The sequence below is a fragment of the Pocillopora verrucosa genome, chromosome 5 (assembly GCF_036669915.1).
Source record: "Pocillopora verrucosa isolate sample1 chromosome 5, ASM3666991v2, whole genome shotgun sequence".
Lineage (NCBI taxonomy): Eukaryota > Metazoa > Cnidaria > Anthozoa > Scleractinia > Pocilloporidae > Pocillopora > Pocillopora verrucosa.
In genome coordinates, this window is record NC_089316.1 from 26,076,870 (window position 1) to 26,103,410 (window position 26,541).

A 26,541-nucleotide genomic window follows, 5' to 3' on the forward strand; every position below is an offset into this window, starting at 1 on the left:
TTAGAATTTAATAGCTCTAAATGACGGGAATAGCGATGCTGTGATGACTAACCCAAGTGGAGATGTTTTGTACCCACTGCGCTGCCGAGGTTCTTTCCAGCGCCGCCAACTTCTGTTATTCTTGTGGTAAAGAGCTTAATGAAAAAGCGGATGAGCCAAAATCTCGAAAATTGTCCTATGAAGACTTTAGAAAGCGGAAAGCAGAGGAACATGGTTCGAAGTTTTGTAAGAAGGCTAAAAGAAATGCCCCGATTTTCAAAAATACTGAAGCAAGTGAAGTTATAATTCAGATTGGGGTGATGATATGGAAAGATGGAGAGCCAGCGACAAGGAGAGGAAGCAGTTACCTTTGAAAGTACTTTCCAACGCGACTTCCGTGGTACTAAAAGCTAAAGCAGTGGCGAAGCAAAATCACTTCAATTCCAGTTTAATCAAGAGCGACAAACGTTAGGATACAAGCTTCTCTATCCCGACAAGTCAGAAGTACTAAGAGATTTCATATGGCAAAAGGGTCTCGAGTTTACTCTTGGGAAATACAAAGAAGAACTCGGGAAACCATACTCCCGAATAAGTTTTTATCTCTGCAGTAACATTGACTACCTGAGTTACGTGGCGGATGGCGTTGATTCCTCAGATCAGTCTGAAGGTCAGTCAGTTGAAGAATCTGATGATAGCGTTGGACAAAAGTCTTCAAAAAGTGCCCAGACTTTAGCTCCAAGTAAGGTATATACTATAATCAGAGAATATTTGCTCTTGATCAATTTCTATCAGTATATTTGCTTTGGTTCAATAGCTATGCATTGTTAATTCTTTTTCTATCTTTTAACCCGCTTGCCTGCCTGCCTTATTTAATGACTTTATTATTTATATAGCGCAAAATACTTGGGTATATGATCTAATGCGCCTATTTTATTCCGAGTAATATTCTGAATGAATCTTGCTCTTACCTCTTTTCATCTGATGTTAATCATTTGCTCAGCTGGTTTTGTTTGTTTGCTGGTGTGATTTTTGGTATATCACTACAATTTTATAGTGTAATGCAAATTAATTCGTTGCTAGTTACCTCAGGTGGATGTCTTAAGTTACTTACCTTATCCAAGTGAAAGTACAAGTACAATTACCAGAATTACCAGTACAACCATGAGTACAAGTACAAGTGATGCACAAGATGCACAAGAATGTGATATTATTTGTGTTGAAGATGGCCAGGTAATCAACAGTTAATAATGCAATGTCTTGTAATTATAGATTTCCTATATTTTGCAACAACAACAACAACAACAACTTTGGCAACCAAAGAACGAGGGGACATGCACATGGTGTCTTAAACGCGAGGCATGCCAGATATTTCTGTAACCTGCAAGTCTTCCTGCACCTTCGATTTCTCTTCTAATTCAATCTGGGATTCGTCCATTTCTTTTTTTCCTTTTCTTTTCAGTCCTAGATCAATCAGCCTTCTTTTAAGTGTTGTCAGGTGCATTTTGTAGCCGAGTAAATGAACGATAACATCGTGACGGTAACCGCGATGGAACATTTCTGTTATTAAATCATTTGCTGACACTGCTGACGAATCATCACTCATCTCAGATTTTGGCTCATCTGCTTTTTCATTAAGCTCTTTACCACAAGAATAACAAAAGTTCGCAGCTACGGAAAGAACTTCCGCAGCGCAATGGGTACAAAACATCTTTACTTCTGCTAGTGATTACTGCATCGCAATTCCCGCCATTATATTAAATAGCTCGTGCCAGTCTCTTCCGATTGCTGCGCGCGCAGAGGTTTGCAGCAACTTTTACTTATTTGCAGCAACTTTTATTTGTTTGAAGCAATGACATTTATTTGTTTGCAGCAGCATTTATTAAATTGCCGTAATGTTTGCTTTTATTTGCCGGAGCTTTTACTAATTTGCGGCAACATTTATTAAGTTTAAGTAATGTTTTATTATTTTTGCATCAATATATTTAACAAATAGAGAAGCCTTGACTGTGCTCTGTTCTGTTATAAAGCACGCAGGAAGCGGCTAGAGCACGAAAGAAGTGTAGGGAGAAACACTCGACTACGTCTCGTGTTTCTCCCCACTTCTTGAGTTACTGTGGTTTTTACTCACAGACAAGACTTACTGAAAATGGCTTGAAAGTTGTGACATGTTGCCAGCGGGAAGTGCCATTTAATAGATACTTACTGAGGCAGTTAGGGTCATGAGATATATTGCAGCCAGCTCAGGGCAGCCTCAGTAATTATCTATTAAACATTGCTGAACGTGGTACTATTTTTTTTTTAATACTGAAAACTAAATCAGCTAGCAGCACTCTGCGAACTGTTGCTGTAAACCTTGTTTTATTCTCCAATGCGTTTCGTCTATTTGTCATAGACTTCTTCAAGACTTCTTCTTTACAAATATTTATTAGCCATAGTTGGCAGCCATTACGTGAGCTAGAAATCCCAAATCTTTTTCTCACCTTACAAAAAAAAATTTGAAAAAAAAAAAACAGCACTCTGCGAACTGTTGCTGTAAACCTTGTTTTATTCTCCGACGCGTTTCGTCTATTTGTCGTAGACTTCTTCAAGAGTTTTACAAATATTTATTAGCCATAGTTAGCAGCCATTACGTGAGCTAGAAATCCCAAATCTTTATCTCACCTTACCTTAAAAATTTGTCTGTTCCTGTTCGTAAATCCGGTCAAATCTGTATTTGTAATAGCTGCTAACTACGGCTTATGAATACAGGCGTTTAGGATTTACGCGTCGAAACGCATCGGAGAGTAACACAAGTTTTACAACAACTGTTCGCAAAGTGCTGCTCACTAGTTTAGTTCTATAAAAATGGTTTAAAAATTAATAAATTTGTAAAAAAATAGTTCTGTTAGTTTGTTAAAGGTCCTATAAAAAGCGTGAGAACGATATTTGAAAAGTCGTTTAGCTAACACACAAAAGCTTTAGATAGGTTTTCCACAAATCTTCTTGTCAAGTAGCAAACGGATTCGTATTTACGAATTTGATTATTAAATCACAACGGATCTGCGGATTCACCCCTCGGTAATGGAGCAATAGTTGTAGACGGTTTGTGGGGACTCGAGCCTATTGGCCATAACACCGTTTAGTTCATTTCCACGGCAATGTGGAGCTTCTTTTTACAAGTTTTTCCATTAAGGCCTCGATCATCGTGGAAGGACATAGGATTTCGCAACAAATTGCCCATTCTCGTCCATAGAGGGCATGGGGAGCCTGGTAATCAGCGCCTGCGCAAACACGACGAAAGTGCCTTTATGGAAGGACTGTATACGATATGCGATATACAGGCTTTGCCACAGGAAGCTCATGTGATAATAAACATAATTAAATTTATGCACAAGAAATAAATCCACTCGTAAACAAGCGGAAAGAAACCAGTCATATAGTTTCAGAGTTTAACGATGCGAAACGAGTAGACAGACCGCATTCTTATTAAAGGTGGACTAAAGGGTTACACGTTCATACTCTAATATCAGTATACAAATTCTCCATTTTGTTTAAAAATCAAAAGCTTCTTTATCTAATGATTATTTCCTTTATTGTAAGGAGAAATTTGATGCCAGTCAGTCTGATAGGTAAAAGGATTCAGACAACCAATGAATCGATAAAGAAAAATATTTTTATTCAATTAAGACACAGGTGAGTTTGCCTATCCTCAAAGTTCAGAGGGACTGGAAAAGAACTATTAGATAAATTATGATTGGTCAGTGGTTTCCAATAGCAACTATTGAGTAAAGTCAAATATACAAGTCAAAGTCAGGCAACATGAACTCTTCCCAAGCAATGAAAAAAAAAATATGAATGGAAGGCTTTAAAACGAACGGGGGAACTTTCAGTAAATAAAAAAAGTTAAGCGTTTAAACCACATATACTCCATTTCCTTGCAAAACTGGTTTTTCAGGAACAACTGGTTTTTCCTTGAGCATTTTAACAATAGCCTCCAAACTCATGGCCATCCTTAAATCACCATCAACTTTCAAAGAGCCTTGCATGTAAGCATCAAAAGCTGTTGTCTGTCCATAAAATATCTGCTGCATATCCTGCACCCCCATGGTGAGCACCACATTGGGGTTATCGCCCGGATTCTCGGTATATATTTTTCCATGTCCACTCTTCAGATCTAAATACCATGATCCTTCATTTTCACCAACAATGTTGAATTGAAACATGCCACCAATTTCCTGTACAAGTTTCTCACTTAGAACACCACTGACCAGCTTGACAAGCTGCTCAGGAGTAAGCAGATTGGACCCAGGCTCTCCGTTAGAAGACTGTGATGGGTCAACTGATGAAGCCATGGGGGTAGGGAGAGTGGGTCCACTTCGGGTACTGCTACCATCAAAGGCTGCAAATGGAAAGGAAAAATGTCCATATAGACATTTCTACAACATAAAAACGCTGCTTAACTCAGAATGATGATAAATTTGGTTTCACTTCATGTTTGAGTACAGAAGAATCTCCTTTTCACTAGCCAAACTCAACCCATTCATTTGGGCTTGTCTGGCATGGGTTTCATTACAATTTTTGCCATAAGCAGCTACTGATGATGTGATCTGCAGCTGCATACAAATAAAGGGGCTGTAAGCAAGAGCCAGACTTTTTTCCATAAAATACAATATCTTCAATTACATTTACTGCAATAAATACTATCAGTCTAAAAATAGTCTTAAAATGAATCATTTCATTTTGGATGATGATACAAATGGTATTTAACCCTTTCACTCCCAGACACAGGCTTTGACTTGATTTTATGTGGTTGTGACTTATTTGGATAAAACTCTTGTGTGTGAACTTTCCGATGCAAGCTGTCAATGTCATATTTCGCGCAATCTAACATCCTGCCAATAACAATGCTCTACTTCAAACTTTCATCAATCTTAATGCTTGATATAACCACTAACTCTGCACCTAAATATATCTGCAATCTTTTTATTTCTACACAAGACATACATCAGTATAATACCCGATCAGCATCTTCGGGTAACTACTATATTAACTATTCTAGGCTTAATCATCATAAAAACTCTTTTTCTATCGTTGGGGCTAAAATTTGGAACAGTATTCCCGAAAGCTATCAAAGTCTGCCGAAGCACATATTCAAAAAGAAAATTCAAGCATTACTATTTGCAACTGTAGGAAGTTTGGATAGTTATGCTGACACTAGCACTCTTATTTCTGAAATAAAAAAGGCATCTTAATTATAATTCAAACATAATATATTAATTTACTTTTTATCACCTTTTCCCTCTTTTGTCAAATAATGTATGCAAAATCCAGTAATTCGCATAATTCGTGTTTTTGTAATTTGTATTGTTGTATGTCCTCAACTACTAGTTCAGTAGTGTTCTTTAAGCTGCGAGGATCTCTTAAATTCACGAGACATTTTGCATCACAATAAAAACTTTTATGATCATGGAATCCAAGAGTCCTTTGGGGTTAGAAAGCAAATCTATGATATGAGTACATTGGATTAATTGGCAATTTGCATTTAACATAATTGACATCTGCTTTATGAAAAATCCATATTAAAGTAGAGATTTACTAAAACTTAGTTTGAATAATAAATTTAATGATCTTTAAGTTATAAACATATACATGTATGTATATCTCTTGGTAAATTTTGTATAGCATACCTTTTATTGAGCCAAAGTTTTAAGCCTCTAAAATTACCCATTTTCTTAAATACTTCTTGGAATTGATTTGGATCTCAGGGTATTTAAATTGCCTCAAATTCAATTCTCAGAAATTCCCAGGAATTCCACCCTTCTTAAATTATAGGTAGTTTGCATAGCTGAGAATTCCTAGGAATTCCAAGTCCTCACAGAACTGGAGTCTTCTTTTCCCAGAAATTCCAAGTAATTCCAAGCTTTTCAAATCAGAGCTCATTTGCACAGTTGGGAATTTTTGAGAATTCCTAGGAATTCCTAGACCTAATTCCAAGACCTAGCCTTTATAAAACAGGACTTAAGTGGTTAGTGTGCCCTACTCTTGATTGTTTGACAATCAAGAGCATTTTTAGTTGGTAATCAGCTCCTTTATTACTGAGGCCCTCGGGCAACTAAGGTAGGTCCCCTGCAAGGTCAATAATGGAAAGGGCACTCCCTTTATTGGCATGACGAAAACAAGTATGCACATGCCCCAACCAACAGGGCACAGCTTCCAGTGGTTTTAAGTCGTAACAGGGGTACTGCGCAATTTTGGGTAAAGGTACTGAAGAAAATATTTGCGTTTTGATATTTGGTGTCGACAATTTAATATAATTTATCAGTGTCAGTTAGGTAAAACAAGATATTTCAACGTATGGTATGAAAACTAGGCGGAAATGCAAGAAACTTCAATAGGAATAAGGAAAAATGTGTCGACCTCAACATGTTCTACAGTTAAATTACTCAGACCACACTAAAGTTCTCCTCTTTCCACTTCATTTGTATCTCAAAATCTTTGCAAAGATTAAAATCATTAATTTTTTCCTTGTTCTGAGAAATACTCAGAGAGAGCTAAAGAGAAACCTTAAATAAGTCAACAAGTAAACCCTGGGCAATATTCGGACAGGCACTTCCAACGGAATGATTGACAAGGCACTCTACTATCGATTCTAGAGCGTCCTCAAGCTCTTGTTTCTCCATTCTTGCTTCTTCATTCAGATTTCTTCTTTGACGAATTGTTCCTTGATCCTATTGAATTCAATTAATACAACTCAGGTGAGCTATCGATATTATGGCACAGTGGTCAAATGTGGGCATGCGCGATGGGATGAATTCTGGCCGGCCGCGCGCCAATTTCCCGCGTAACTTTCGATGAAAACGTAAGGAACAACTGCTGTCACAATTAGATAAGCAGAAGAAAAAATCAAATTGTTTATAGAAATATATAAACAAAGGTAAGAAAAAAGAAAACTCGAGATTTCTCGAACGCTAAGCTTATTGAATTACGAGTATCCGTTTCATTTACAATTTTGTTTGGAGCTTTAACGAAAAAGTTAGACGCTGTTTAAACACCGTGACTTACAAGATTATTTGGTTCTTTTTAACTCGTGTAAGACGCTAACGCTCTGACGAGGGGCATTCTCTCTTACGAGGGCCGGGCTAACGCTGAAAACGTCAGCGTCGAAACTCTAAACGCTGGCCGATTTACGTTAATACCGAATTATTTTAATATAACTGATATTTTCCTTTATCCTCAGATCTTGTCTGCCTGAGACTGAATTGATATTTTGAGGAGAAATTATTTCTTGGTCACTCATGGGATTAAACAAACCTCAGCAGGCTCTTCATCCATGAAATAGCTTCTCATATGCGGGTTGAAGTAACTTGCCAGAGCGGCTACACTGGACTCGGCATGTAAGAACACGTCACACCTGGCTAAGAGCAGAATGTCTATCAGCACTTGGGTGCCAATTTCTCGTTCGTACGGGTGAGTTGCGTTGTATTTGAACTTAAATAGATGCGGAGGCGTCTGACTGTGATATTCCTTTGCTCGTAAAGCTTCTGTGAAAACAACCTGCACAGCAGTAAAGCAACAAAAATCACTGGATAAAAATACGACTCCCCCTGGATTAAAATATAATTCCCCCCTCCCTCCACGATTTCACTGCAAGATAGTAAATTTCCACTTGTTACATAAAATCGCCGGGTAAAATTTCCTTACAGCCCCATACTACATTATGTTTTCAGTTCTTGAATGGAGAAAACAATGACAAAAACAATACATTTCCATTGGGAAAACAGATTTATAACGTAGCTAGTTAATTTTTCTTATCAAATTCAGTTGCGCAAGCGTGCTTCATATACCAGTGCATGCTCATGACGTCAATTTTCCATGGGGTTGAAAATGTTATAAAACAATTGGTTCATACGTCAGCTGTGCGTTCATCGAGATATGAAGCACTTGGGAAGTTTGGAGAGCACTCAAGAAGCTAGAGTTGCTCTCGGTTACGCCTCGAGCAACTCTTACGCATCTTTCGTGCTCTACAAACTTCCCAAGTGCTTCGTATCTCGATGAACGCACGCTGACGTGTGAACCAATTGTTAATTGAAGTTTGATCGTTTGTTTTGTTTCAGGGTTGCTTTCTCGTTGTTTGGGATAGAAATGATACTTAAGCAAGAAATGGTACAATTTGGGAATAAATCGCACTACCGAGAGCCAGTCAGATTACAAGGGTCACCAGTGATTTCCAAATGGGTTTAACAAATCTGTCACATGGCTGAAAATTCGTTCCCGTTTTCTTTTTTTGCTACCAGTAAATTAAGGCTTGTAAACTTTGAATAGAGCGAATGCGCCGCTGAATGGACTTACACTATACCAAATCAACACTTACCGTTTCTTTTCCAAAAACACCAATAAATTTTTGGATAACTTCATTGTTGTCGCTGGCGATGAAAATCTTTCTTGGCTCAGGCAAAGTTTCAAGAATTTCTCGTGCTCTCTCCACCCAGCTTATCACGGACGGTAGCTTGTGATCTTTCGCTTCCATCCAGTGATCTGTTGCTCTAACTTGAACTCCTAAAAGAGTGAACCCCGCCATATTTCGACGATAAAATAGGTCTTCTCTCTCTTTTACTCGAGAATTGGGCTTAACATACTGACGAATTAATTTGCTTACACGGATTCTTTCCGCTGTTGTTATGATCCGGCTTTCACCATATCCCTCAACGTCGCTTCTATCACTAAAACTATTATCTATGATCCTAGTCCTTAAATCAGCTTGATCCATGTGACTAAAATACTCTACCCTGACTTTTGTAATATCCTTAAGGATTAAAGGACAAAAAATCTTTTCAACTTTTGATTCCATTCCTTCGTTAACAGGCTTGAAATACCACATCCACGAGTTTACAGCGGGGTCCGGCGCGCAAGCGGAATTACAACCTCTCCAGAACACAGTTTGCTGGTTGATGCCCAGAGCGCGACACGCCATTATATGATCTAACGTGTACAGGAGAAAGGAAGAGAACCCACCGCCGCCACATTCAGTCATTGCTGGATCTACAACACAAACCGCCGTTCCAGAAGTCCCATCAGAATTTTTCCTGGTCGCACCCACAAGTCCGTTCACTTTCTGAAAGCGTTCTCTTAAAATTTTAGTCTTTGACAGAAACCTGAAGCTGTGGTTTAATTTGCTTTTTACTTGTGTAGTTGATTCATCCCTTTTTGACGATTGGTGATAGAAGCTGAAAAGCAAAATAACGGTTGAAACAAGCCATGCTAGCATTTTAGGCCTAGTTCAAACGTCGCTCTTTACATGTACCGAACCTAACGTTTCTATTAAGTACATGTAAAGATCGACGTTTGAATCAATTAGGATCGGCAGATTTGTATAGACGTTTGAATCAACTGCCGCTCTTAATTATTCGAGTCGACCCAAATTGCAATTAGGTTCGGTACATGTAAAGATCGACGTTTGAACTAGGCCTTAGATATCGAAGCAGGAAACGAGCAGGTTTGAAATTTTTGATGGTAAAATTTCCGCACAGCCCCATCCTACTCTTGAACAGAGAAAACAGTGACGAAACAATACATTGCCTTTGGGAAAACAGATTTGTTTTACAATAGTAAGGGGCTGTGCGGAAACTATTAAACTTTAATTCAATTTCGCGAGCGTGCTTCAAATTCCTATTGTGCACGCTCGTGACGTCAGGAAACAAATCCCTCGAGAGAAAAAATTTTCCATCGGGTTGAAAATGTTATAAAACAATTGGTTCATACGTCAGCTGTGCGTTCATCGAGATATGAAGCACTTGGGAAGTTTGGAGAGCACTCAAGAAGCTAGAGTTGCTCTCGGCTAAGCCTCGAGCAACTCTTACGCATCTTTCGTGCTCTCCAAACTTCTCGCGTCCTTCATATCTCGATGAACGCACGCTGACGTGTGAACCAATTGTTAATTAATGCAAAAATAACAAAACATTACGTAAAAGTAATAAATGTTGCTGCAAATTAGTAAAAGCTCCAACAAATAAAAGCAAATATCACGGCAAAGTAATAAATGCTGCTGCTAACAAATAAATGTTATTGCTTCAAACAATTAAAAGTTGCTGATAACAAAAACTAAGAATCTCTGCGCGCGCAGGAATCGGGAGAGACTGGCATTAGTTGTTCAATGTCCAGAATGGCTTAGAATTTAATAGCTCTAAATGACGGGAATAGCGATGCTGTGATGACTAACCCAAGTGGAGATGTTTTGTACCCACTGCGCTGCCGAGGTTCTTTCCAGCGCCGCCAACTTCTGTTATTCTTGTGGTAAAGAGCTTAATGAAAAAGCGGATGAGCCACAATCTCGAAAATTGTCCTATGAAGACTTTAGAAAGCGGAAAGCAGAGGAACATGGTTCGAAGTTTTGTAAGAAGGCTAAAAGAAATGCCCCGATTTCCAAAAATACTGAAGCAAGTTAAGTTATAATTCAGATTGGGGTGATGATATGGAAAGATGGAGAGCCAGCGACAAGGAGAGTAAGCAGTTACCTTTGAAAGTACTTTCCAACGCGACTTCCGTGGTACTAAAAGCTAAAGCAGTGGCGAAGCAAAATCGCTTCAATTCCAGTTTAATCAAGAGCGACAAAGCGTTAGGATACAAGCTTCTCTATCCCGACAAGTCAGAAGTACTAAGAGATTTCACATGGCAAAAGGATCTCGAGTTTACTCTTGGGAAATACAAAGAAGAACTCGGGAAACCATACTCCCGAATAAGTTTTTATCTCTGCAGTAACATTAACTACCTGAGTTACGTTGCGGATGGCGTTGATTCCTCAGATCAGTCTGAAGGTCAGTCAGTTGAAGAATCTGATGATAGCGTTGGACGAAGGTCTTCAAAAAGTGCCCCGACTTTAGCTCCAAGTAGGGTATATACTATAATCAGAGAATATTTGCTCTTGATCAATTTCTATCAGTATATTTGCTTTGGTTCAATAACTATGCATTGTTAATTCTTTTTCTATCTTTTTACCCGCTTGCCTGCCTGCCTTATTTAATGACTTTATTATTTATATAGCGCAAAATACATGGGTATATGATCTAATGCGCTTATTTTATTGCCAGTAATATTCTGAATGAATCTTGCTCTTACCTCTTTTCATCTGATGTTAATCATTTGCTCAGCTGGTTTTGTTTGTTTGCTGGTGTGATTTTTGGTATAGCACTACGATTTTATAGTGTAATGCAAATTAATTCGTTGCTCGTTACCTCAGGTGGATGTCTTAACTTACTCACCTTATCCAAGTGAAAGTACAAGTACAATTACCAGAATTACCAGTACAACCATGAGTACAAGTACAAGTGATGCACAAGATGCACAAGAATGTGATATTATTTGCGTTGAAGATGGCCAGGTAATCAACAGTTAATAATGCAATGTCTTGTAATTATAGATTTCCTATATTTTGCAACAACAACAACAACTTTGGCAACCAAAGAACGAGGGACATGCACATGGTGTCTTAAACGCGAGGCATGCCAGATATTTCTGTAACCTGCAAGTCTTCCTGCACCTTCGGTTTTCTTCTAATTCAATCTGGGATTCGTCCATTTCTGTTTTTCCTTTTCTTTTCAGTCCTAGATCAATCAGCCTTCTTTTAAGTGTTGTCAGGTGCATTTTGTAGCCGAGTAAATGAACGATAACATCGTGACGGTAACCGCGATGGAACATTTCTGTTATTAAATCATTTGCTGACACTGCTGACGAATCATCACTCATCTCAGATTTTGGCTCATCTGCTTTTTCATTAAGCTCTTTACCACAAGAATAACAAAGGTTCGAGGCTATGGAGAGAACTTCCGCAGCGCAATGGGTACAAAACATCTTTACTTCTGCTAGTGATTACTGCATCGCAATTCCCGCCATTATATTAAATAGCTCGTGCCAGTCTCTTCCGATTGCTGCGCGCGCAGAGGTTTGCAGCAACTTTTACTTATTTGCAACAATTTTTATTTGTTTGAAGCAATGACATTTATTTGTTTGCAGCAGCATTTATTAAATTGCCGTAATGTTTGCTTTTATTTGCCGGAGCTTTTACTAATTTGCGGCAACATTTATTAAGTTTAAGTAATGTTTTATTATTTTTGCATCAATATATTTAACAAATAGAGAAGCCTTGACTGTGCTCTGTTCTGTTATAAAGCACGCAGGAAGCGGCTAGAGCACGAAAGAAGTGTAGGGAGAAACACTCGACTACGTCTCGTGTTTCTTCCCACTTCTTGAGTTATTGTGGTTTTTACTCACAGACAAGACTTACCGAAAATGGCTTGAAAGTTGTGACATATTGCCAGCGGGACGTGCCATTTAATAGATACTTACTGAGGCAGTAAGGGTTATGAGATATATTGCAGCCAGCTGAGGGCAGCCTCAGTAATTACCTATTAAACATTGCTGGCTCGAACGTGGTACTATTTTTTTTAATACTGAAAACTTATTCAGCTAGCAGCACTCTGCGAACTGTTGCTGTAAACCTTGTTTTATTCTCCGACGCGTTTCGTCTATTTGTCGTAGACTTCTTTAAGACTTCTTCTTTACAAATATTTATTAGCCATAGTTGGCAGCCATTACGTGAGCTAGAAATCCCAAATATTTTCCTCACCTTACCTTAAAAATTTGTCTGTTCCTGTTCGTAAATCCGGTCAAATCTTTATTTGTAATATCTGCTAACTACGGCTTATGAATACAGGCGTTTAGGATTTACGCGACGAAACGCATCGGAGAGTAACACAAGTTTTACAACAACTGTTCGCAAAGTGCTGCTCACTAGTTTAGTTCTATAAAAATGGTTTAAAAATTAATAAATTTATAAAAAATTGTTCTGTTAGTTTGTTAAAGGTCCTATAAAAAGCGTGAGAACGATATTTGAAAAGTCGTTTAGCTAATACACAAAAGCTTTAGATAGGTTTTCCACAAATCCTCTTGTCAAGCAGCAAACGGATTCGTATTTACGAATTTGGTTATTAAATCACAACGGATCTGCGGATTCACCCCTTGGTAATGGAGCAAACAGTTGTAGACGTTTGTGGGGACTCGAGCCTATTGGCCATAACACCGTTCAGGTCATTTCCACGGCTATGTGGAGCTTCTTTTTATAAGTTTTTCCATTAAGGCCTCGATCATCCTGGAAGGACATAAGATTTCGCAACAAATTGCCCATTCTCGTCCATAGAGGGCATGGGGAGCCTGGTAATCAGCGCCTGCGCAAACACGACGAAAGTGCCTTTATGGAAGGAATGTATAACAACAACAACAACAACAGCATTTATTTAAACGCGATAAAAAAATTCAGCAAAAGCTGATGTGGTCGTGTACGGACAATAAAACTAAATTCCTAACTAAATCCAATAAAACTAAATTCCTAACTAATTATAAGAAGACTAATGTAAGATTTCTACATATTTTCAACGATAAAAATTCTACATAGTACATCATTATAACATACGTGGCTTAAAAATACACTTGAGTGACTTTTTAAAAGCGTCAACGTCTTGAATTGATCTCATTTGATTTTCCAGAGCGTTCCACCGAGTAATTGACTTGTATGAGCATGATTTCTTGACCATATCGGTCTTAGGTCTAGGTAACTTAAATGTCATTTTCCTCCTGAAGTCGTAGCTACTTACATACTTTTCAAAGTGACGGCTCATAGGACGTGGCAAAAGATTATAATAAGCCTGATGCGCTAAGATTAGTAATCGTTTCTCATACATAATCTCTAAGGTATTCCATTTTACTGTGGCAAGAACCTCCTTGCTTGGAGTACACCAATCCAAGTTAAATATTATTTTCGCCGCTCTAACATGTATAGATTCTAAGCTTGAGAAAAATACTCGACCACAAGAGCCCCAAACTAACATACCATATGTCACAGACGGCAGAATAACCTTAAAATAGAAATCAATTCTTGCCTGTATAGGAAGGAAATACAAGGATTTAAGTAAATTCAACTTCTGCGTATATGACTTAGCTAATTCCGATACATGATGATCCCATTTAAGAGCATCATCTATCTGAACACCTAGGCATCTTGCAGAAACAACCTCCCCGACAACATAATCACCTATCTTAATAGCTTGTTTTGGCCCAGTAAATTTTCCGCGTCCACCAAGCAATATATATTCCGTCTTGGTGGGATGTGGAGTGAGACAGTTCTCGCAACACCATGTATATAGCCTTGCTAGTACTTCATTCAACTTGGAGGCCACCAGATCGTAGGTCGGAGCTGAGACATAGACGGTGGTATCGTCTGCGTACATGTGAAGCTGTGGGTCACCATCTATTCCCTCAGTGATATTGGGCAGATCATTACAGAAGATGGAAAACAGGGTAGGGCCCAGCACCGACCCTTGAGGTACACCAAAAGTGACTGGCATAGCTTGAGATTGACACCCATTAATCGTCGTTACTTGCGTTCTTCCAGAGAGGTAATCTCTTATCCAACACCACAAGTCCCCAGCTACACCAAGACTTTGAAGTTTTCGGAGCAGAATGGAGTGGGGAATTGCGTCAAACGCCTTACGAAAGTCTACAAAAACCACGCCTACAACATGTTTCTTGTCGATCGCTTGTCTCCAGTCATCCGTTATTTTCACTAACAACAGCTCGGTGGAATGACCTTTTTTATACGCCCACTGGTGAGGGTTCCCAAGTCCTTGTTCAGTGACATGCGTGGTAATAGTTGACGCCACCATAGACTACCATACGATATGCGATATACAGGATTTGCCACAGGAAGCTCATGTGATAATAAACATAATTAAATTTATGCACAAGAAATAAATCCACTCGTAAACAAGCGGAAAGAAACCAGTCATATAGTTTCAGAGTTTAACGATGCGAATCGAGTAGACAGACCGCATTCTTATTAAAGGTGGACTAAAGGGTTACACGTTTATACTCTAATATCGGTATACAAATTCTCCATTTTGTTTAAAAATCAAAAGCTTCTTTATCTAATGATTATTTCCTTTATTGTAAGGAGAAATTTGATGCCAGTCAGTCTGATAGGTAAAAGGATTCAGACAACCAATGAATCGATAAAGAAAAACATTTTTATTCAATTAAGACACAGGTGAGTTTGCCTATCCTCAAAGTTCAGAGGGACTGGAAAAGAGCTATTAGATCAATTATGATTGGTCAGTGGTTTCCAATAGCAACTATTGAGAAAAGTTAAATATACAAGTCAATACACAAGTCAAAGTCAGGTAACATGAATTCTTCCCAAGCAATGAAAAAAAAATGATTGGAAGGCTTTAAAACGAACAGGGGAACTTTCAGAAAATAAAAAATAATTCAGCATTTAAACCACATATACTCCATTTCCTTGCAAAACTGGTTTTTCATTGAGCATTTTAACAATAGCCTCCAAACTCATGGCCACCCTTAAATCACCATCAACTTTCAAAGAGCCTTGCATGTAAGCATCAAAAGCTGTTGTCTGTCCATAAAATATCTGCTGCATATCCTGCACCCCCATGGTGAGCACCACATTGGGGTTATCGCCCGGATTCTCGGTATATATTTTTCCATGTCCACTCTTCAGATCTAAATACCATGTTCCTCCATTTTCACCAACAATGTTGAATTGAAACATGCCACCAATTTCCTGTACAAGTTTCTCACTTAGAACACCACTGACCAGCTTGACAAGCTGCTCAGGAGTAAGCAGATTGGACCCAGGCTCTCCGTTAGAAGACTGTGATGGGTCAACTGATGAAGCCATGGGGGTAGGGAGAGTGGGTCCACTTCGGGTACTGCTACCATCAAAGGCTGCAAATGGAAAGGAAAAATGTCCATATAGACATTTCTACAACATAAAAACGCTGCTTATCTCAGAATGATGATAAATTTGGTTTCACTTCATGTTTGAGTACAGAAGAATCTCCTTCTCACTAGCCAAACTCAACCCATTCATTTGGGCTTGTCTGGCATGGGTTTCATTACAATTTTTGCCATAAGCAGCTACTGATGATGTGATCTGCAGCTGCATACAAATAAAGGGGCTGTAAGCAAGAGCCAGACTTTTTTCCATAAAACACAATATCTTCAATTACATTTACTGCAATAAATACTATCAGTCTAGAAATAGTCTTAAAATGAATCATTTCATTTTGGATGATGATACAAATGGTATTTAACCCTTTCACTCCCAGACACAGGCTTTGACTTGATTTTATGTGGTTGTGACTTATTTGGATAAAACTCTTGTGTGTGAACTTTCCGATGCAAGCTGTCAATGTCATATTTCGCGCAATCTAACATCCTGCCAATAACAATGCTCTACTTCAAACTTTCATCAATCTTAATGCTTGATATAACCACTAACTCTGCACCTAAAAATATCTGCAATCTTTTTATTTCTACACAAGACATACATCAGTATAATACCCGATCAGCATCTTCGGGTAACTACTATATTAACTATTCTAGGCTTAATCATCATAAAAACTCTTTTTCTATCGTTGGGGCTAAAATTTGGAACAGTATTCCCGAAAGCTATCAAAGTCTGCCGAAGCACATATTCAAAAAGAAAATTCAAGCATTACTATTTGCAACTCTAGGAAGTCTGGATAGTTATGCTGACACTAGCACTCTTATTTCTGAAATAAAAAAGGCATCTTAATTATAATTCAAACAGAATATATTAATTTACTTTTTATCACCTTTTCCCTCTTTTGTCAAATAATGTATGCAAAATCCAGTAATTCGCATAATTTGTGTTTTTGTGATTCGTGTTGTATGTCCTTAACACCGCCTGCCTAGATTAGCTCGCTATTTGCAGGAGGTGATTATTGTAAAAAGATTTTCCTGCAAACTTAATAAACTTGAAACTTGAACTTGAACTTGAGCACTTTCATGTTTTACCCTTTGTTTTTGTTGATTCTGCACATTGAAGTTCAAAGATTTCTTCTCAAATTTTGACCTAGCACTCTTGGGAGTGAAGGGGTCAATTACAGTTAAATGTAATTGATTTTTTAATTAAAATCTTGTTGTAACTGTAACAATAACTTCCTGGGCTTACAGCTTTCCCTGTTAGCCTTGAATGAGGTTGTCTACAAGAAGCTTGACCATTTTGTATCTGAATTCGATGACATCTGAATTTGAAAAAATATATATTCATATATATATAAATAAATATATTAAAAGCTCAGACAAGGCCTTAGATAGCTATAAGGAAAAGGGCATTCATTGGAATCTCAATTTAATTTTGAATGTTCCCAAAACGTGACTAAAGTAATCTTGAAACCTTACTGATAGATTTCATTGTAAAGCATAAGCTTAAGAAACTGCGGCATGCAAGTGACCGATTCGATTCTCAGAATTATTCTAGTTTCCGTTGCACCGAGCGTTATGTAAGCTTAGTTCAAGCCGTTATACCTATTCTTTGATAAGATTTTGATCACGTAACGACTATCGCAATTTTTACTCACCACAAACTTTCGACCCTTGTTTATACCAGTCAATATGTCAACTGTTGTCCCTTCTTTTAACTCCACGGCGTCAACGACTTTCTTTTCATTTACAACACTCACGCTGTTCTAGTTTTCCCAATGAACCAAAATAAAGCCTTTCTTTAGAAATGTTATATTAGGCAAAACAGTTGAGAAAAGAAATAACTTAACACACGAGCGATCAACCGATGAAAAGTACATTCAAAGATGAGCGCCAAATGGAGTCTTCTTTGTTTCTGATCACGGGCATGATCACGTGGATCGTTTAGGACTTGTCATTGGCTGTCGTTTCCTCTGAACTTAAAGCGGTGATGCCAACAGAGGAGAGTGCGTCTCATAAAAGGGGAAGCATTTGTACAAGAGACAGAAGCAACTATATCCGATTACAGAGGTGTGTTAGAACTCTGGTCCACAAATGGTTATGCACTGTCCGAAGTGTAAAACAATTTTATTGATAGCTGACAGACAGAGAAGAACAACAAGTAAACTTTAGAGCTGTTATTATTGAAGTGTGACTTGCACTTTTCATTTGTATATTAAGGCGGACGTGTATTTCGCACCAAAAATAAAAAGAAGTAATATTTTTTGGGAGATTCAGTGATTGGGACATTAAAGAAATTAAATTATGAAAGGAAACTCGGTTTGTACTTTTCACTAATAACAAGTCTTGTTTTAAAAACATTTTCAGATCAGGGTTTTAAATAAAGTAAATTGAAGAAGTAATTTAAAAGGTGTAAAACAGGACCTGAAAAAAAATTTCAGGTCCTATTTTCAACTACTAGTTCAGTAGTGTTCTTAACTGCAAGAACCTCTTAAATTCATTTCTTCACCGCAGTGCAAATATATGAATTTCATATATCTAAAATCATTATTCATCACTTGGATGGTTTGTTTGGACCCAACAAATTGACCAGCTCCCAATTGGCTTGTTAGCTCAGTTGGTAGAGCGCTGCACTGGTATTGCAAAGGTTATAGGTTCAAATCCCATACGGGCCTGAATTTTTTTCAGGTCCTATTTTCAACTACTAGTTCAGTAGTGTTCTTTAAGCTGCGAGGATCTCTTAAATTCACGAGACATTTTGCATCACAATAAAAACTTTTATGATCATTGAATCCAAGAGTCCTTTGGGGTTAGAAAGCAAATCTATGATATGAGTACATTGGATTAATTGGCAATTTGCATTTAACATAATTGACATCTGCTTTATGAAAAATCCATATTAAAGTAGAGATTTACTAAAACTTAGTTTGAATAATAAATTTAATGATCTTTAAGTTATAAACATATACATGTATGTATATCTCTTGGTAAATTTTGTATAGCATACCTTTTATTGAGCCAAAGTTTTAAGCCTCTAAAATTACCCATTTTCTTAAATACTTCTTGGAATTGATTTGGACCTCAGGGTATTTAAATTGCCTCAAATTCAATTCTCAGAAATTCCCAGGAATTCCACCCTTCTTAAATTATAGGTAGTTTGCATAGCTGAAAATTCCTAGGAATTCCAAGTCCTCACAGAACTGGAGTCTTCTTTTCCCAGAAATTCCAAGTAATTCCAAGCTTTTCAAATCAGAGCTCATTTGCACAGTTGGGAATTTTTGAGAATTCCTAGGAATTCCTAGACCTAATTCCAAGACCTAGCCTTTATAAAACAGGACTTAAGTGGTTAGTGTGCCCTACTCTTGATTGTTTGACAATCAAGAGCATTTTTAGTTGGTAATCAGCTCCTTTATTACTGAGGCCCTCGGGCAACTAAGGTAGGTCCCCTGCAAGGTCAATAATGGAAAGGGCACTCCCTTTATTGGCATGACGAAAACAAGTATGCACATGCCCCAACCAACAGGGCACAGCTTCCAGTGGTTTTAAGTCGTAACAGGGGTACTGCGCAATTTTGGGTAAAGGTACTGAAGAAAATATTTGCGTTTTGATATTTGGTGTCGACAATTTAATATAATTTATCAGTGTCAGTTAGGTAAAACAAGATATTTCAACGTATGGTATGAAAACTAGGCGGAAATGCAAGAAACTTCAATAGGAATAAGGAAAAATGTGTCGACCTCAACATGTTCTACAGTTAAATTACTCAGACCACACTAAAGTTCTCCTCTTTCCACTTCATTTGTATCTCAAAATCTTTGCAAAGATTAAAATCATTAATTTTTTTCTTGTTCTGAGATATACTCGGAGAGAGCTAAAGAGAAACCTTAAATAAGTCAACAAGTAAACCCTGGGCAATATTCGGACAGGCACTTCCAACGGAATGATTGACAAGACACTCTACTATCGATTCTAGAGCGTCCTCAAGCTCTTGTTTCTCCATTCTTGCTTCTTCATTCAGATTTCTTCTTTGACGAATTGTTCCTTGATCCTATTGAATTCAATTAATACAACTCAGGTGAGCTATCGATATTATGGCACAGTGGTCAAATGTGGGCATGCGCGATGGGATGAATTCTGGCCGGCCGCGCGCCAATTTCCCGCGTAACTTTCGATGAAAACGTAAGGAACAACTGCTGTCACAATTAGATAAGCAGAAGAAAAAATCAAATTGTTTATAGAAATATGTAAACAAAGATAAGAAAAAAGAAAACTCGAGATTTCTCGAACGCTAAGCTTATTGAATTACGAGTATCCGTTTCATTTACAATTTTGTTTGGAGCTTTAACGAAAAAGTTAGACGCTGTTTAAACACCGTGACTTACAAGATTATTTGGTTCTTTTTAACTCGTGTAAGACGCTGACGCTCTGACGAGGGGCATTCTCTCTTACGAGGGCCGGGCTAACGCTGAAAACGTCAGCGTCGAAACTCTAAACGCTGGCCGATTTACGTTAATACCGAATTATTTTAATATAACTGATATTTTCCTTTATCCTCAGATCTTGTCTGCCTGAGACTGAATTGATATTTTGAGGAGAAATTATTTCTTGGTCACTCATGGGATTAAACAAACCTCAGCAGGCTCTTCATCCATGAAATAGCTTCTCATATGCGGGTTGAAGTAACTTGCCAGAGCGGCTACACTGGACTCAGCATGTAAGAACACGTCACACCTGGCTAAGAGCAGAATGTCTATCAGCACTTGGGTGCCAATTTCTCGTTCGTACGGGTGAGTTGCGTTGTATTTGAACTTAAATAGATGCGGAGGCGTCTGACTGTGATATTCCTTTGCTCGTAAAGCTTCTGTGAAAACAACCTGCACAGCAGTAAAGCAACAAAAATCACTGGATAAAAATACGACTCCCCCTGGATTAAAATATAATTCCCCCCTCCCTCCACGATTTCACTGCAAGATAGTAAATTTCCACTTGTTACATAAAATCGCCGGGTAAAATTTCCTTACAGCCCCATACTACATTATGTTTTCAGTTCTTGAATGGAGAAAACAATGACAAAAACAATACATTTCCATTGGGAAAACAGATTTATAACGTAGCTAGTTAATTTTTCTTATCAAATTCAGTTGCGCAAGCGTGCTTCATATACCAGTGCATGCTCATGACGTCAATTTTCCATGGGGTTGAAAATGTTATAAAACAATTGGTTCATACGTCAGCTGTGCGTTCATCGAGATATGAAGCACTTGGGAAGTTTGGAGAGCACTCAAGAAGCTAGAGTTGCTCTCGGTTACGCCTCGAGCAACTCTTACGCATCTTTCGTGCTCTACAAACTTCCCAAGTGCTTCGTATCTCGATGAACGCACGCTGACGTGTGAACCAATTGTTAATTGAAGTTTGATCGTTTGTTTTGTTTCAGGGTTGCTTTCTCGTTGTTTGGGATAGAAATGATACTTAAGCAAGAAATGGTACAATTTGGGAATAAATCGCACTACCGAGAGCCAGTCAGATTACAAGGGTCACCAGTGATTTCCAAATGGGTGTAACAAATCTGTCACAATCAAATGGCTGAAAATTCGTTCCCGTTTTCTTTTTTTGCTACCAGTAAATTAAGGCTTGTAAACTTTGAATAGAGCGAATGCGCCGCTGAATGGACTTACACTATACCAAATCAACACTTACCGTTTCTTTTCCAAAAACACCAATAAATTTTTGGATAACTTCATTGTTGTCGCTGGCGATGAAAATCTTTCTTGGCTCAGGCAAAGTTTCAAGAATTTCTCGTGCTCTCTCCACCCAGCTTATCACGGACGGCAGCTTGTGATCTTTCGCTTCCATACTGTGATCTGTTGCTCTAACTTGAACTCCTAAAAGAGTGAACCCCGCCATATTTCGACGATAAAGTAGGTCTGCTCTCTCTTTTACTCGAGAATTGGGCTTAACATACTGACGAATTAATTTGCTTACACGGATTCTTTCCGCTGTTGTTATGATCCGGCTTTCACCATATCCCACAACGTCGCTTCTATCACTAAAACTATTATCTATGATCCTAGTCCTTAAATCAGCTTGATCCATGTGACTAAAATACTCTACCCTGACTTCTGTAATATCCTTAAGGATTAAAGGACAAAAAACATTTTCAACTTTTGATTCCATTCCTTCGTTAACAGGCTTGAAATACCACATCCACGAGTTTACAGCGGGGTCCGGCGCGCAAGCGGAATTACAACCTCTCCAGAACACAGTTTGCTGGTTGATGCCCAGAGCGCGACACGCCATTATATGATCCAACGTGTACAGGAGAAAGGAAGAGAACCCACCGCCGCCACATTCAGTCATTGCTGGATCTACAACACAAACCGCCGTTCCAGAAGTCCCATCAGAATTTTTCCTGGTCGCACCCACAAGTCCGTTCACTTTCTGAAAGCGTTCTCTTAAAATTTTAGTCTTTGACAGAAACCTGAAGCTGTGGTTTAATTTGCTTTTCACTTGTGTAGTTGATTCATCCCTTTTCGACGATTGGTGATAGAAGCTGAAAAGCAAAATAACGGTTGAAACAAGCCATGCTGGAATTAGATATCGAAGCAGGAAACGAGCAGGTTTGAAATTTTTGATGGTAAAATTTCCGCACAGCCCCATCCTACTCTTGAACAGAGAAAACAGTGACAAAACAATACATTGCCTTTGGGAAAACAGATTTGTTTTACAATAGTAAGGGGCTGTGCGGAAACTTTACCCAGGGGACAGCTGCAAACTAATGTATATTGGTGCAAATAAATATATGTGGATGTAAACAAATATATATTATAACATAGCTTGTAAATTTGTCTAATTAAATTCAATTTCGCGAGCGTGCTTCATATTCCTACTGTGCACGCTCGTGACGTCAGGAAACAAATCCCTCGAGAGAAAAAATTTTCCATCGGGTTGAAAATGTTATAAAACAATTGGTTCATACGTCAGCTGTGCATTCATCGAGATATGAAGCACTTGGGAAGTTTGGAGAGTACTCAAGAAGCTAGAGTTGCTCTCGGCTAAGCCTCGAGCAACTCTTACGCATCTTTCGTGCTCTCCAAACTTCTCGCGTCCTTCATATCTCGATGAACGCACGCTGACGTGTGAACCAATTGTTAATTAATGCAAAAATAATAAAACATTACGTAAAGGTAATAAATGTTGCTGCAAATTAGTAAAAGCTCCAACAAATAAAAGCAAACATCACGGCAAAGTAATAAATGCTGCTGCTAACAAATAAATGTTATTGCTTCAAACAATTAAAAGTTGTTGATAACAAAAACCAAGAATCTCTGCGCGCGCGCAGGAATCGGGAGAGACTGGCACTAGTTGTTCAATGTCCAGAATGGCTTAGAATTTAATAGCTCTAAATGACGGGAATAGCGATGCTGTGATGACTAACCCAAGTGGAGATGTTTTGTACCCACTGCGCTGCCGAGGTTCTTTCCAGCGCCGCCAACTTCTGTTATTCTTGTGGTAAAGAGCTTAATGAAAAAGCGGATGAGCCAAAATCTCGAAAATTGTCCTATGAAGACTTTAGAAAGCGGAAAGCAGAGGAACATGGTTCGAAGTTTTGTAAGAAGGCTAAAAGAAATGCCCCGATTTTCAAAAATACTGAAGCAAGTGAAGTTATAATTCAGATTGGGGTGATGATATGGAAAGATGGAGAGCCAGCGACAAGGAGAGGAAGCAGTTACCTTTGAAAGTACTTTCCAACGCGACTTCCGTGGTACTAAAAGCTAAAGCAGTGGCGAAGCAAAATCGCTTCAATTCCAGTTTAATCAAGAGCGACAAACGTTAGGATACAAGCTTCTCTATCCCGACAAGTCAGAAGTACTAAGAGATTTCATATGGCAAAAGGGTCTCGAGTTTACTCTTGGGAAATACAAAGAAGAACTCGGGAAACCATACTCCCGAATAAGTTTTTATCTCTGCAGTAACATTGACTACCTGAGTTACGTTGCGGATGGCGTTGATTCCTCAGATCAGTCTGAAGGTCAGTCAGTTGAAGAATCTGATGATAGCGTTGGACAAAGGTCTTCAAAAAGTGTCCCGACTTTAGCTCCAAGTAAGGTATATACTATAATCAGAGAATATTTGCTCTTGATCAATTTCTATCAGTATATTTGCTTTGGTCCAATAACTATGCATTGTTAATTCTTTTTCTATCTTTTTACCCGCTTGCCTGCCTGCCTTATTTAATGACTTTATTATTTATATAGCGCAAAATACATGGGTATATGATCTAATGCGCTTATTTTATTCCCAGTAATATTCTGAATGAATCTTGCTCTTACCTCTTTTCATCTGATGTTAATTATTTGCTCAGCTGGTTTTGTTTGTTTGCTGGTGTGATTTTTGGTATATCACTACAATTTTATAGTGTAATGCAAATTAATTCGTTGCTAGTTACCTCAGGTGGATGTCTTAAGTTACTTACCTTATCCAAGTGAAAGTACAAGTACAATTACCAGAATTACCAGTACAACCATGAGTACAAGTACAAGTGATGCACAAGATGCACAAGAATGTGATTTTATTTGTGTTGAAGATGGCCAGGTAATCAACAGTTAATAATGCAATGTCTTGCAATTATAGATTTCCTATATTTTGCAACAACAACAACAACTTTGGCAACCAAAGAACGAGGGACATGCACATGGTGTCTTAAACGCGAGGCATGCCAGATATTTCTGTAACCTGCAAGTCTTCCTGCACCTTCGATTTCTCTTCTAATTCAATCTGGGATTCGTCCATTTCTGTTTTTCCTTTTCTTTTCAGTCTTAGATCAATCAGCCTTCTTTTAAGTGTTGTCAGGTGCATTTTGTAGCTGTTTTTCACGAGTAAATGAACGATAACATCGTGACGGTAACCGCGATGGAACATTTCTGTTATTAAATCATTTGCTGACACTGCTGACGAATCATCACTCATCTCAGATTTTGGCTCATCTGCTTTTTCATTAAGCTCTTTACCACAAGAATAACAAAAGTTCGCAGCTACGGAAAGAACTTCCGCAGCGCAATGGGTACAAAACATCTTTACTTCTGCTAGTGATTACTGCATCGCAATTCCCGCCATTATATTAAATAGCTCGTGCCAGTCTCTTCCGATTGCTGCGCGCGCAGAGGTTTGCAGCAACTTTTACTTATTTGCAGCAACTTTTATTTGTTTGAAGGAATGACATTTATTTGTTTGCAGCAGCATTTATTAAATTGCCGTAATGTTTGCTTTTATTTGCCGGAGCTTTTACTAATTTGCGGCAACATTTATTAAGTTTAAGTAATGTTTTATTATTTTTGCATCAATATATTTAACAAATAGAGAAGCCTTGACTGTGCTCTGTTCTGTTATAAAGCACGCAGGAAGCGGCTAGAGCACGAAAGAAGTGTAGGGAGAAACACTCGACTACGTCTCGTGTTTCTCCCCACTTCTTGAGTTACTGTGGTTTTTACTCACAGACAAGACTTACTGAAAATGGCTTGAAAGTTGTGACATGTTGCCAGCGGGACGTGCCATTTAATAGATACTTACTGAGGCAGTTAGGGTTATGAGATATATTGCAGCCAGCTCAGGGCAGCCTCAGTAATTATCTATTAAACATTGCTAAACGTGGTACTATTTTTTTTTTAATACTGAAAACTAAATCAGCTAGCAGCACTCTGCGAACTGTTGCTGTAAACCTTGTTTTATTCTCCGACGCGTTTCGTCTATTTGTCGTAGATTTCTTCAAGAGTTTTACAAATATTTATTAGCCATAGTTAGCAGCCATTACGTGAGCTAGAAATCCCAAATCTTTATCTCACCTTACCTTAAAAATTTGTCTGTTCCTGTTCGTAAATCCGGTCAAATCTTTATTTGTAATAGCTGCTAACTACGGCTTATGAATACAGGCGTTTAGGATTTACGGAGAGTAACACAAGTTTTACAACAACTGTTCGCAAAGTGCTGCTCACTAGTTTAGTTCTATAAAAATGGTTTAAAAATTAATAAATTTGTAAAAAATTGTTCTGTTAGTTTGTTAAAGGTCCTATAAAAAGCGTGAGAACGATATTTGAAAAGTCGTTTAGCTAACACACAAAAGCTTTAGATAGGTTTTCCACAAATCCTCTTGTCAAGCAGCAAACGGATTCGTATTTACGAATTTGGTTATTAAATCACAACGGATCTGCGGATTCACCCCTCGGTAATGGAGCAATAGTTGTAGACGGTTTGTGGGGACTCGAGCCTATTGGCCATAACACCGTTCAGTTCATTTCCACGGCAATGTGGAGCTTCTTTTTATAAGTTTTTCCATTAAGACCTCGATCATCGTGGAAGGACATAAGATTTCGCAACAAATTGCCCATTCTCATCCATAGAGGGCATGGGGAGCCTGGTAATCAGCGCATGCGCAAACACGACGAAAGTGCCTTTATGGAAGGACTGTATACGATATGCGATATACAGGCTTTGCCACAGGAAGCTCATGTGATAATAAACATAAGAAATTTATGCACAAGAAATAAATCCACCCATAAACAAGCGGAAAGAAACCAGTCATATAGTTTCAGAGTTTAACAATGCGAAACGAGTAGACAGACCGCATTCTTATTAAAGGTGGACTAAAGGGTTACACTTTATACTCTAATATCGGTATACAAATTCTCCATTTTGTTTAAAAATCAAAAGCTTCTTTATCTAATGATTATTTCCTTTATTGTAAGGAGAAATTTGATGCCAGTCAGTCTGACAGGTAAAAGGATTCAGACAACCAAA

General features: G+C 38.3%; 3 protein-coding genes across 3 annotated transcripts; all 3 read right to left on the reverse strand.

Annotated features, from left to right (window-relative positions):
• Positions 1 to 3,869: 3,869 nt before the first annotated feature.
• LOC136280842 (uncharacterized) lies at positions 3,870 to 9,223 on the reverse strand. The gene is made up of 4 exons (XM_066166576.1): positions 8,330 to 9,223; positions 7,270 to 7,512; positions 6,545 to 6,686; positions 3,870 to 4,357 (listed from the first exon to the last, which is right to left on the reverse strand). The coding sequence occupies exons 1-4, from the start codon at positions 9,221 to 9,223 to the stop codon at positions 3,870 to 3,872; spliced, it is 1,767 nt and encodes a 588-aa protein (XP_066022673.1).
• A 5,827-nt stretch (positions 9,224 to 15,050) lies between these two features.
• Positions 15,051 to 17,424, reverse strand: LOC131785569 (hydroxysteroid dehydrogenase-like protein 2). The gene is made up of 2 exons (XM_059102480.2): positions 17,409 to 17,424; positions 15,051 to 15,747 (listed from the first exon to the last, which is right to left on the reverse strand). The coding sequence occupies exon 2, from the start codon at positions 15,698 to 15,700 to the stop codon at positions 15,278 to 15,280; it is 423 nt and encodes a 140-aa protein (XP_058958463.2). The 5' UTR covers positions 15,701 to 15,747; positions 17,409 to 17,424; the 3' UTR covers positions 15,051 to 15,277.
• Positions 17,425 to 19,621: 2,197 nt separating this feature from the next.
• LOC136280843 (uncharacterized) lies at positions 19,622 to 22,407 on the reverse strand. The gene is made up of 3 exons (XM_066166577.1): positions 21,448 to 22,407; positions 20,382 to 20,624; positions 19,622 to 19,798 (listed from the first exon to the last, which is right to left on the reverse strand). Exons 1-3 carry the CDS (start codon positions 22,405 to 22,407, stop codon positions 19,622 to 19,624), a joined length of 1,380 nt encoding a protein of 459 aa, XP_066022674.1.
• Positions 22,408 to 26,541: the final 4,134 nt, after the last annotated feature.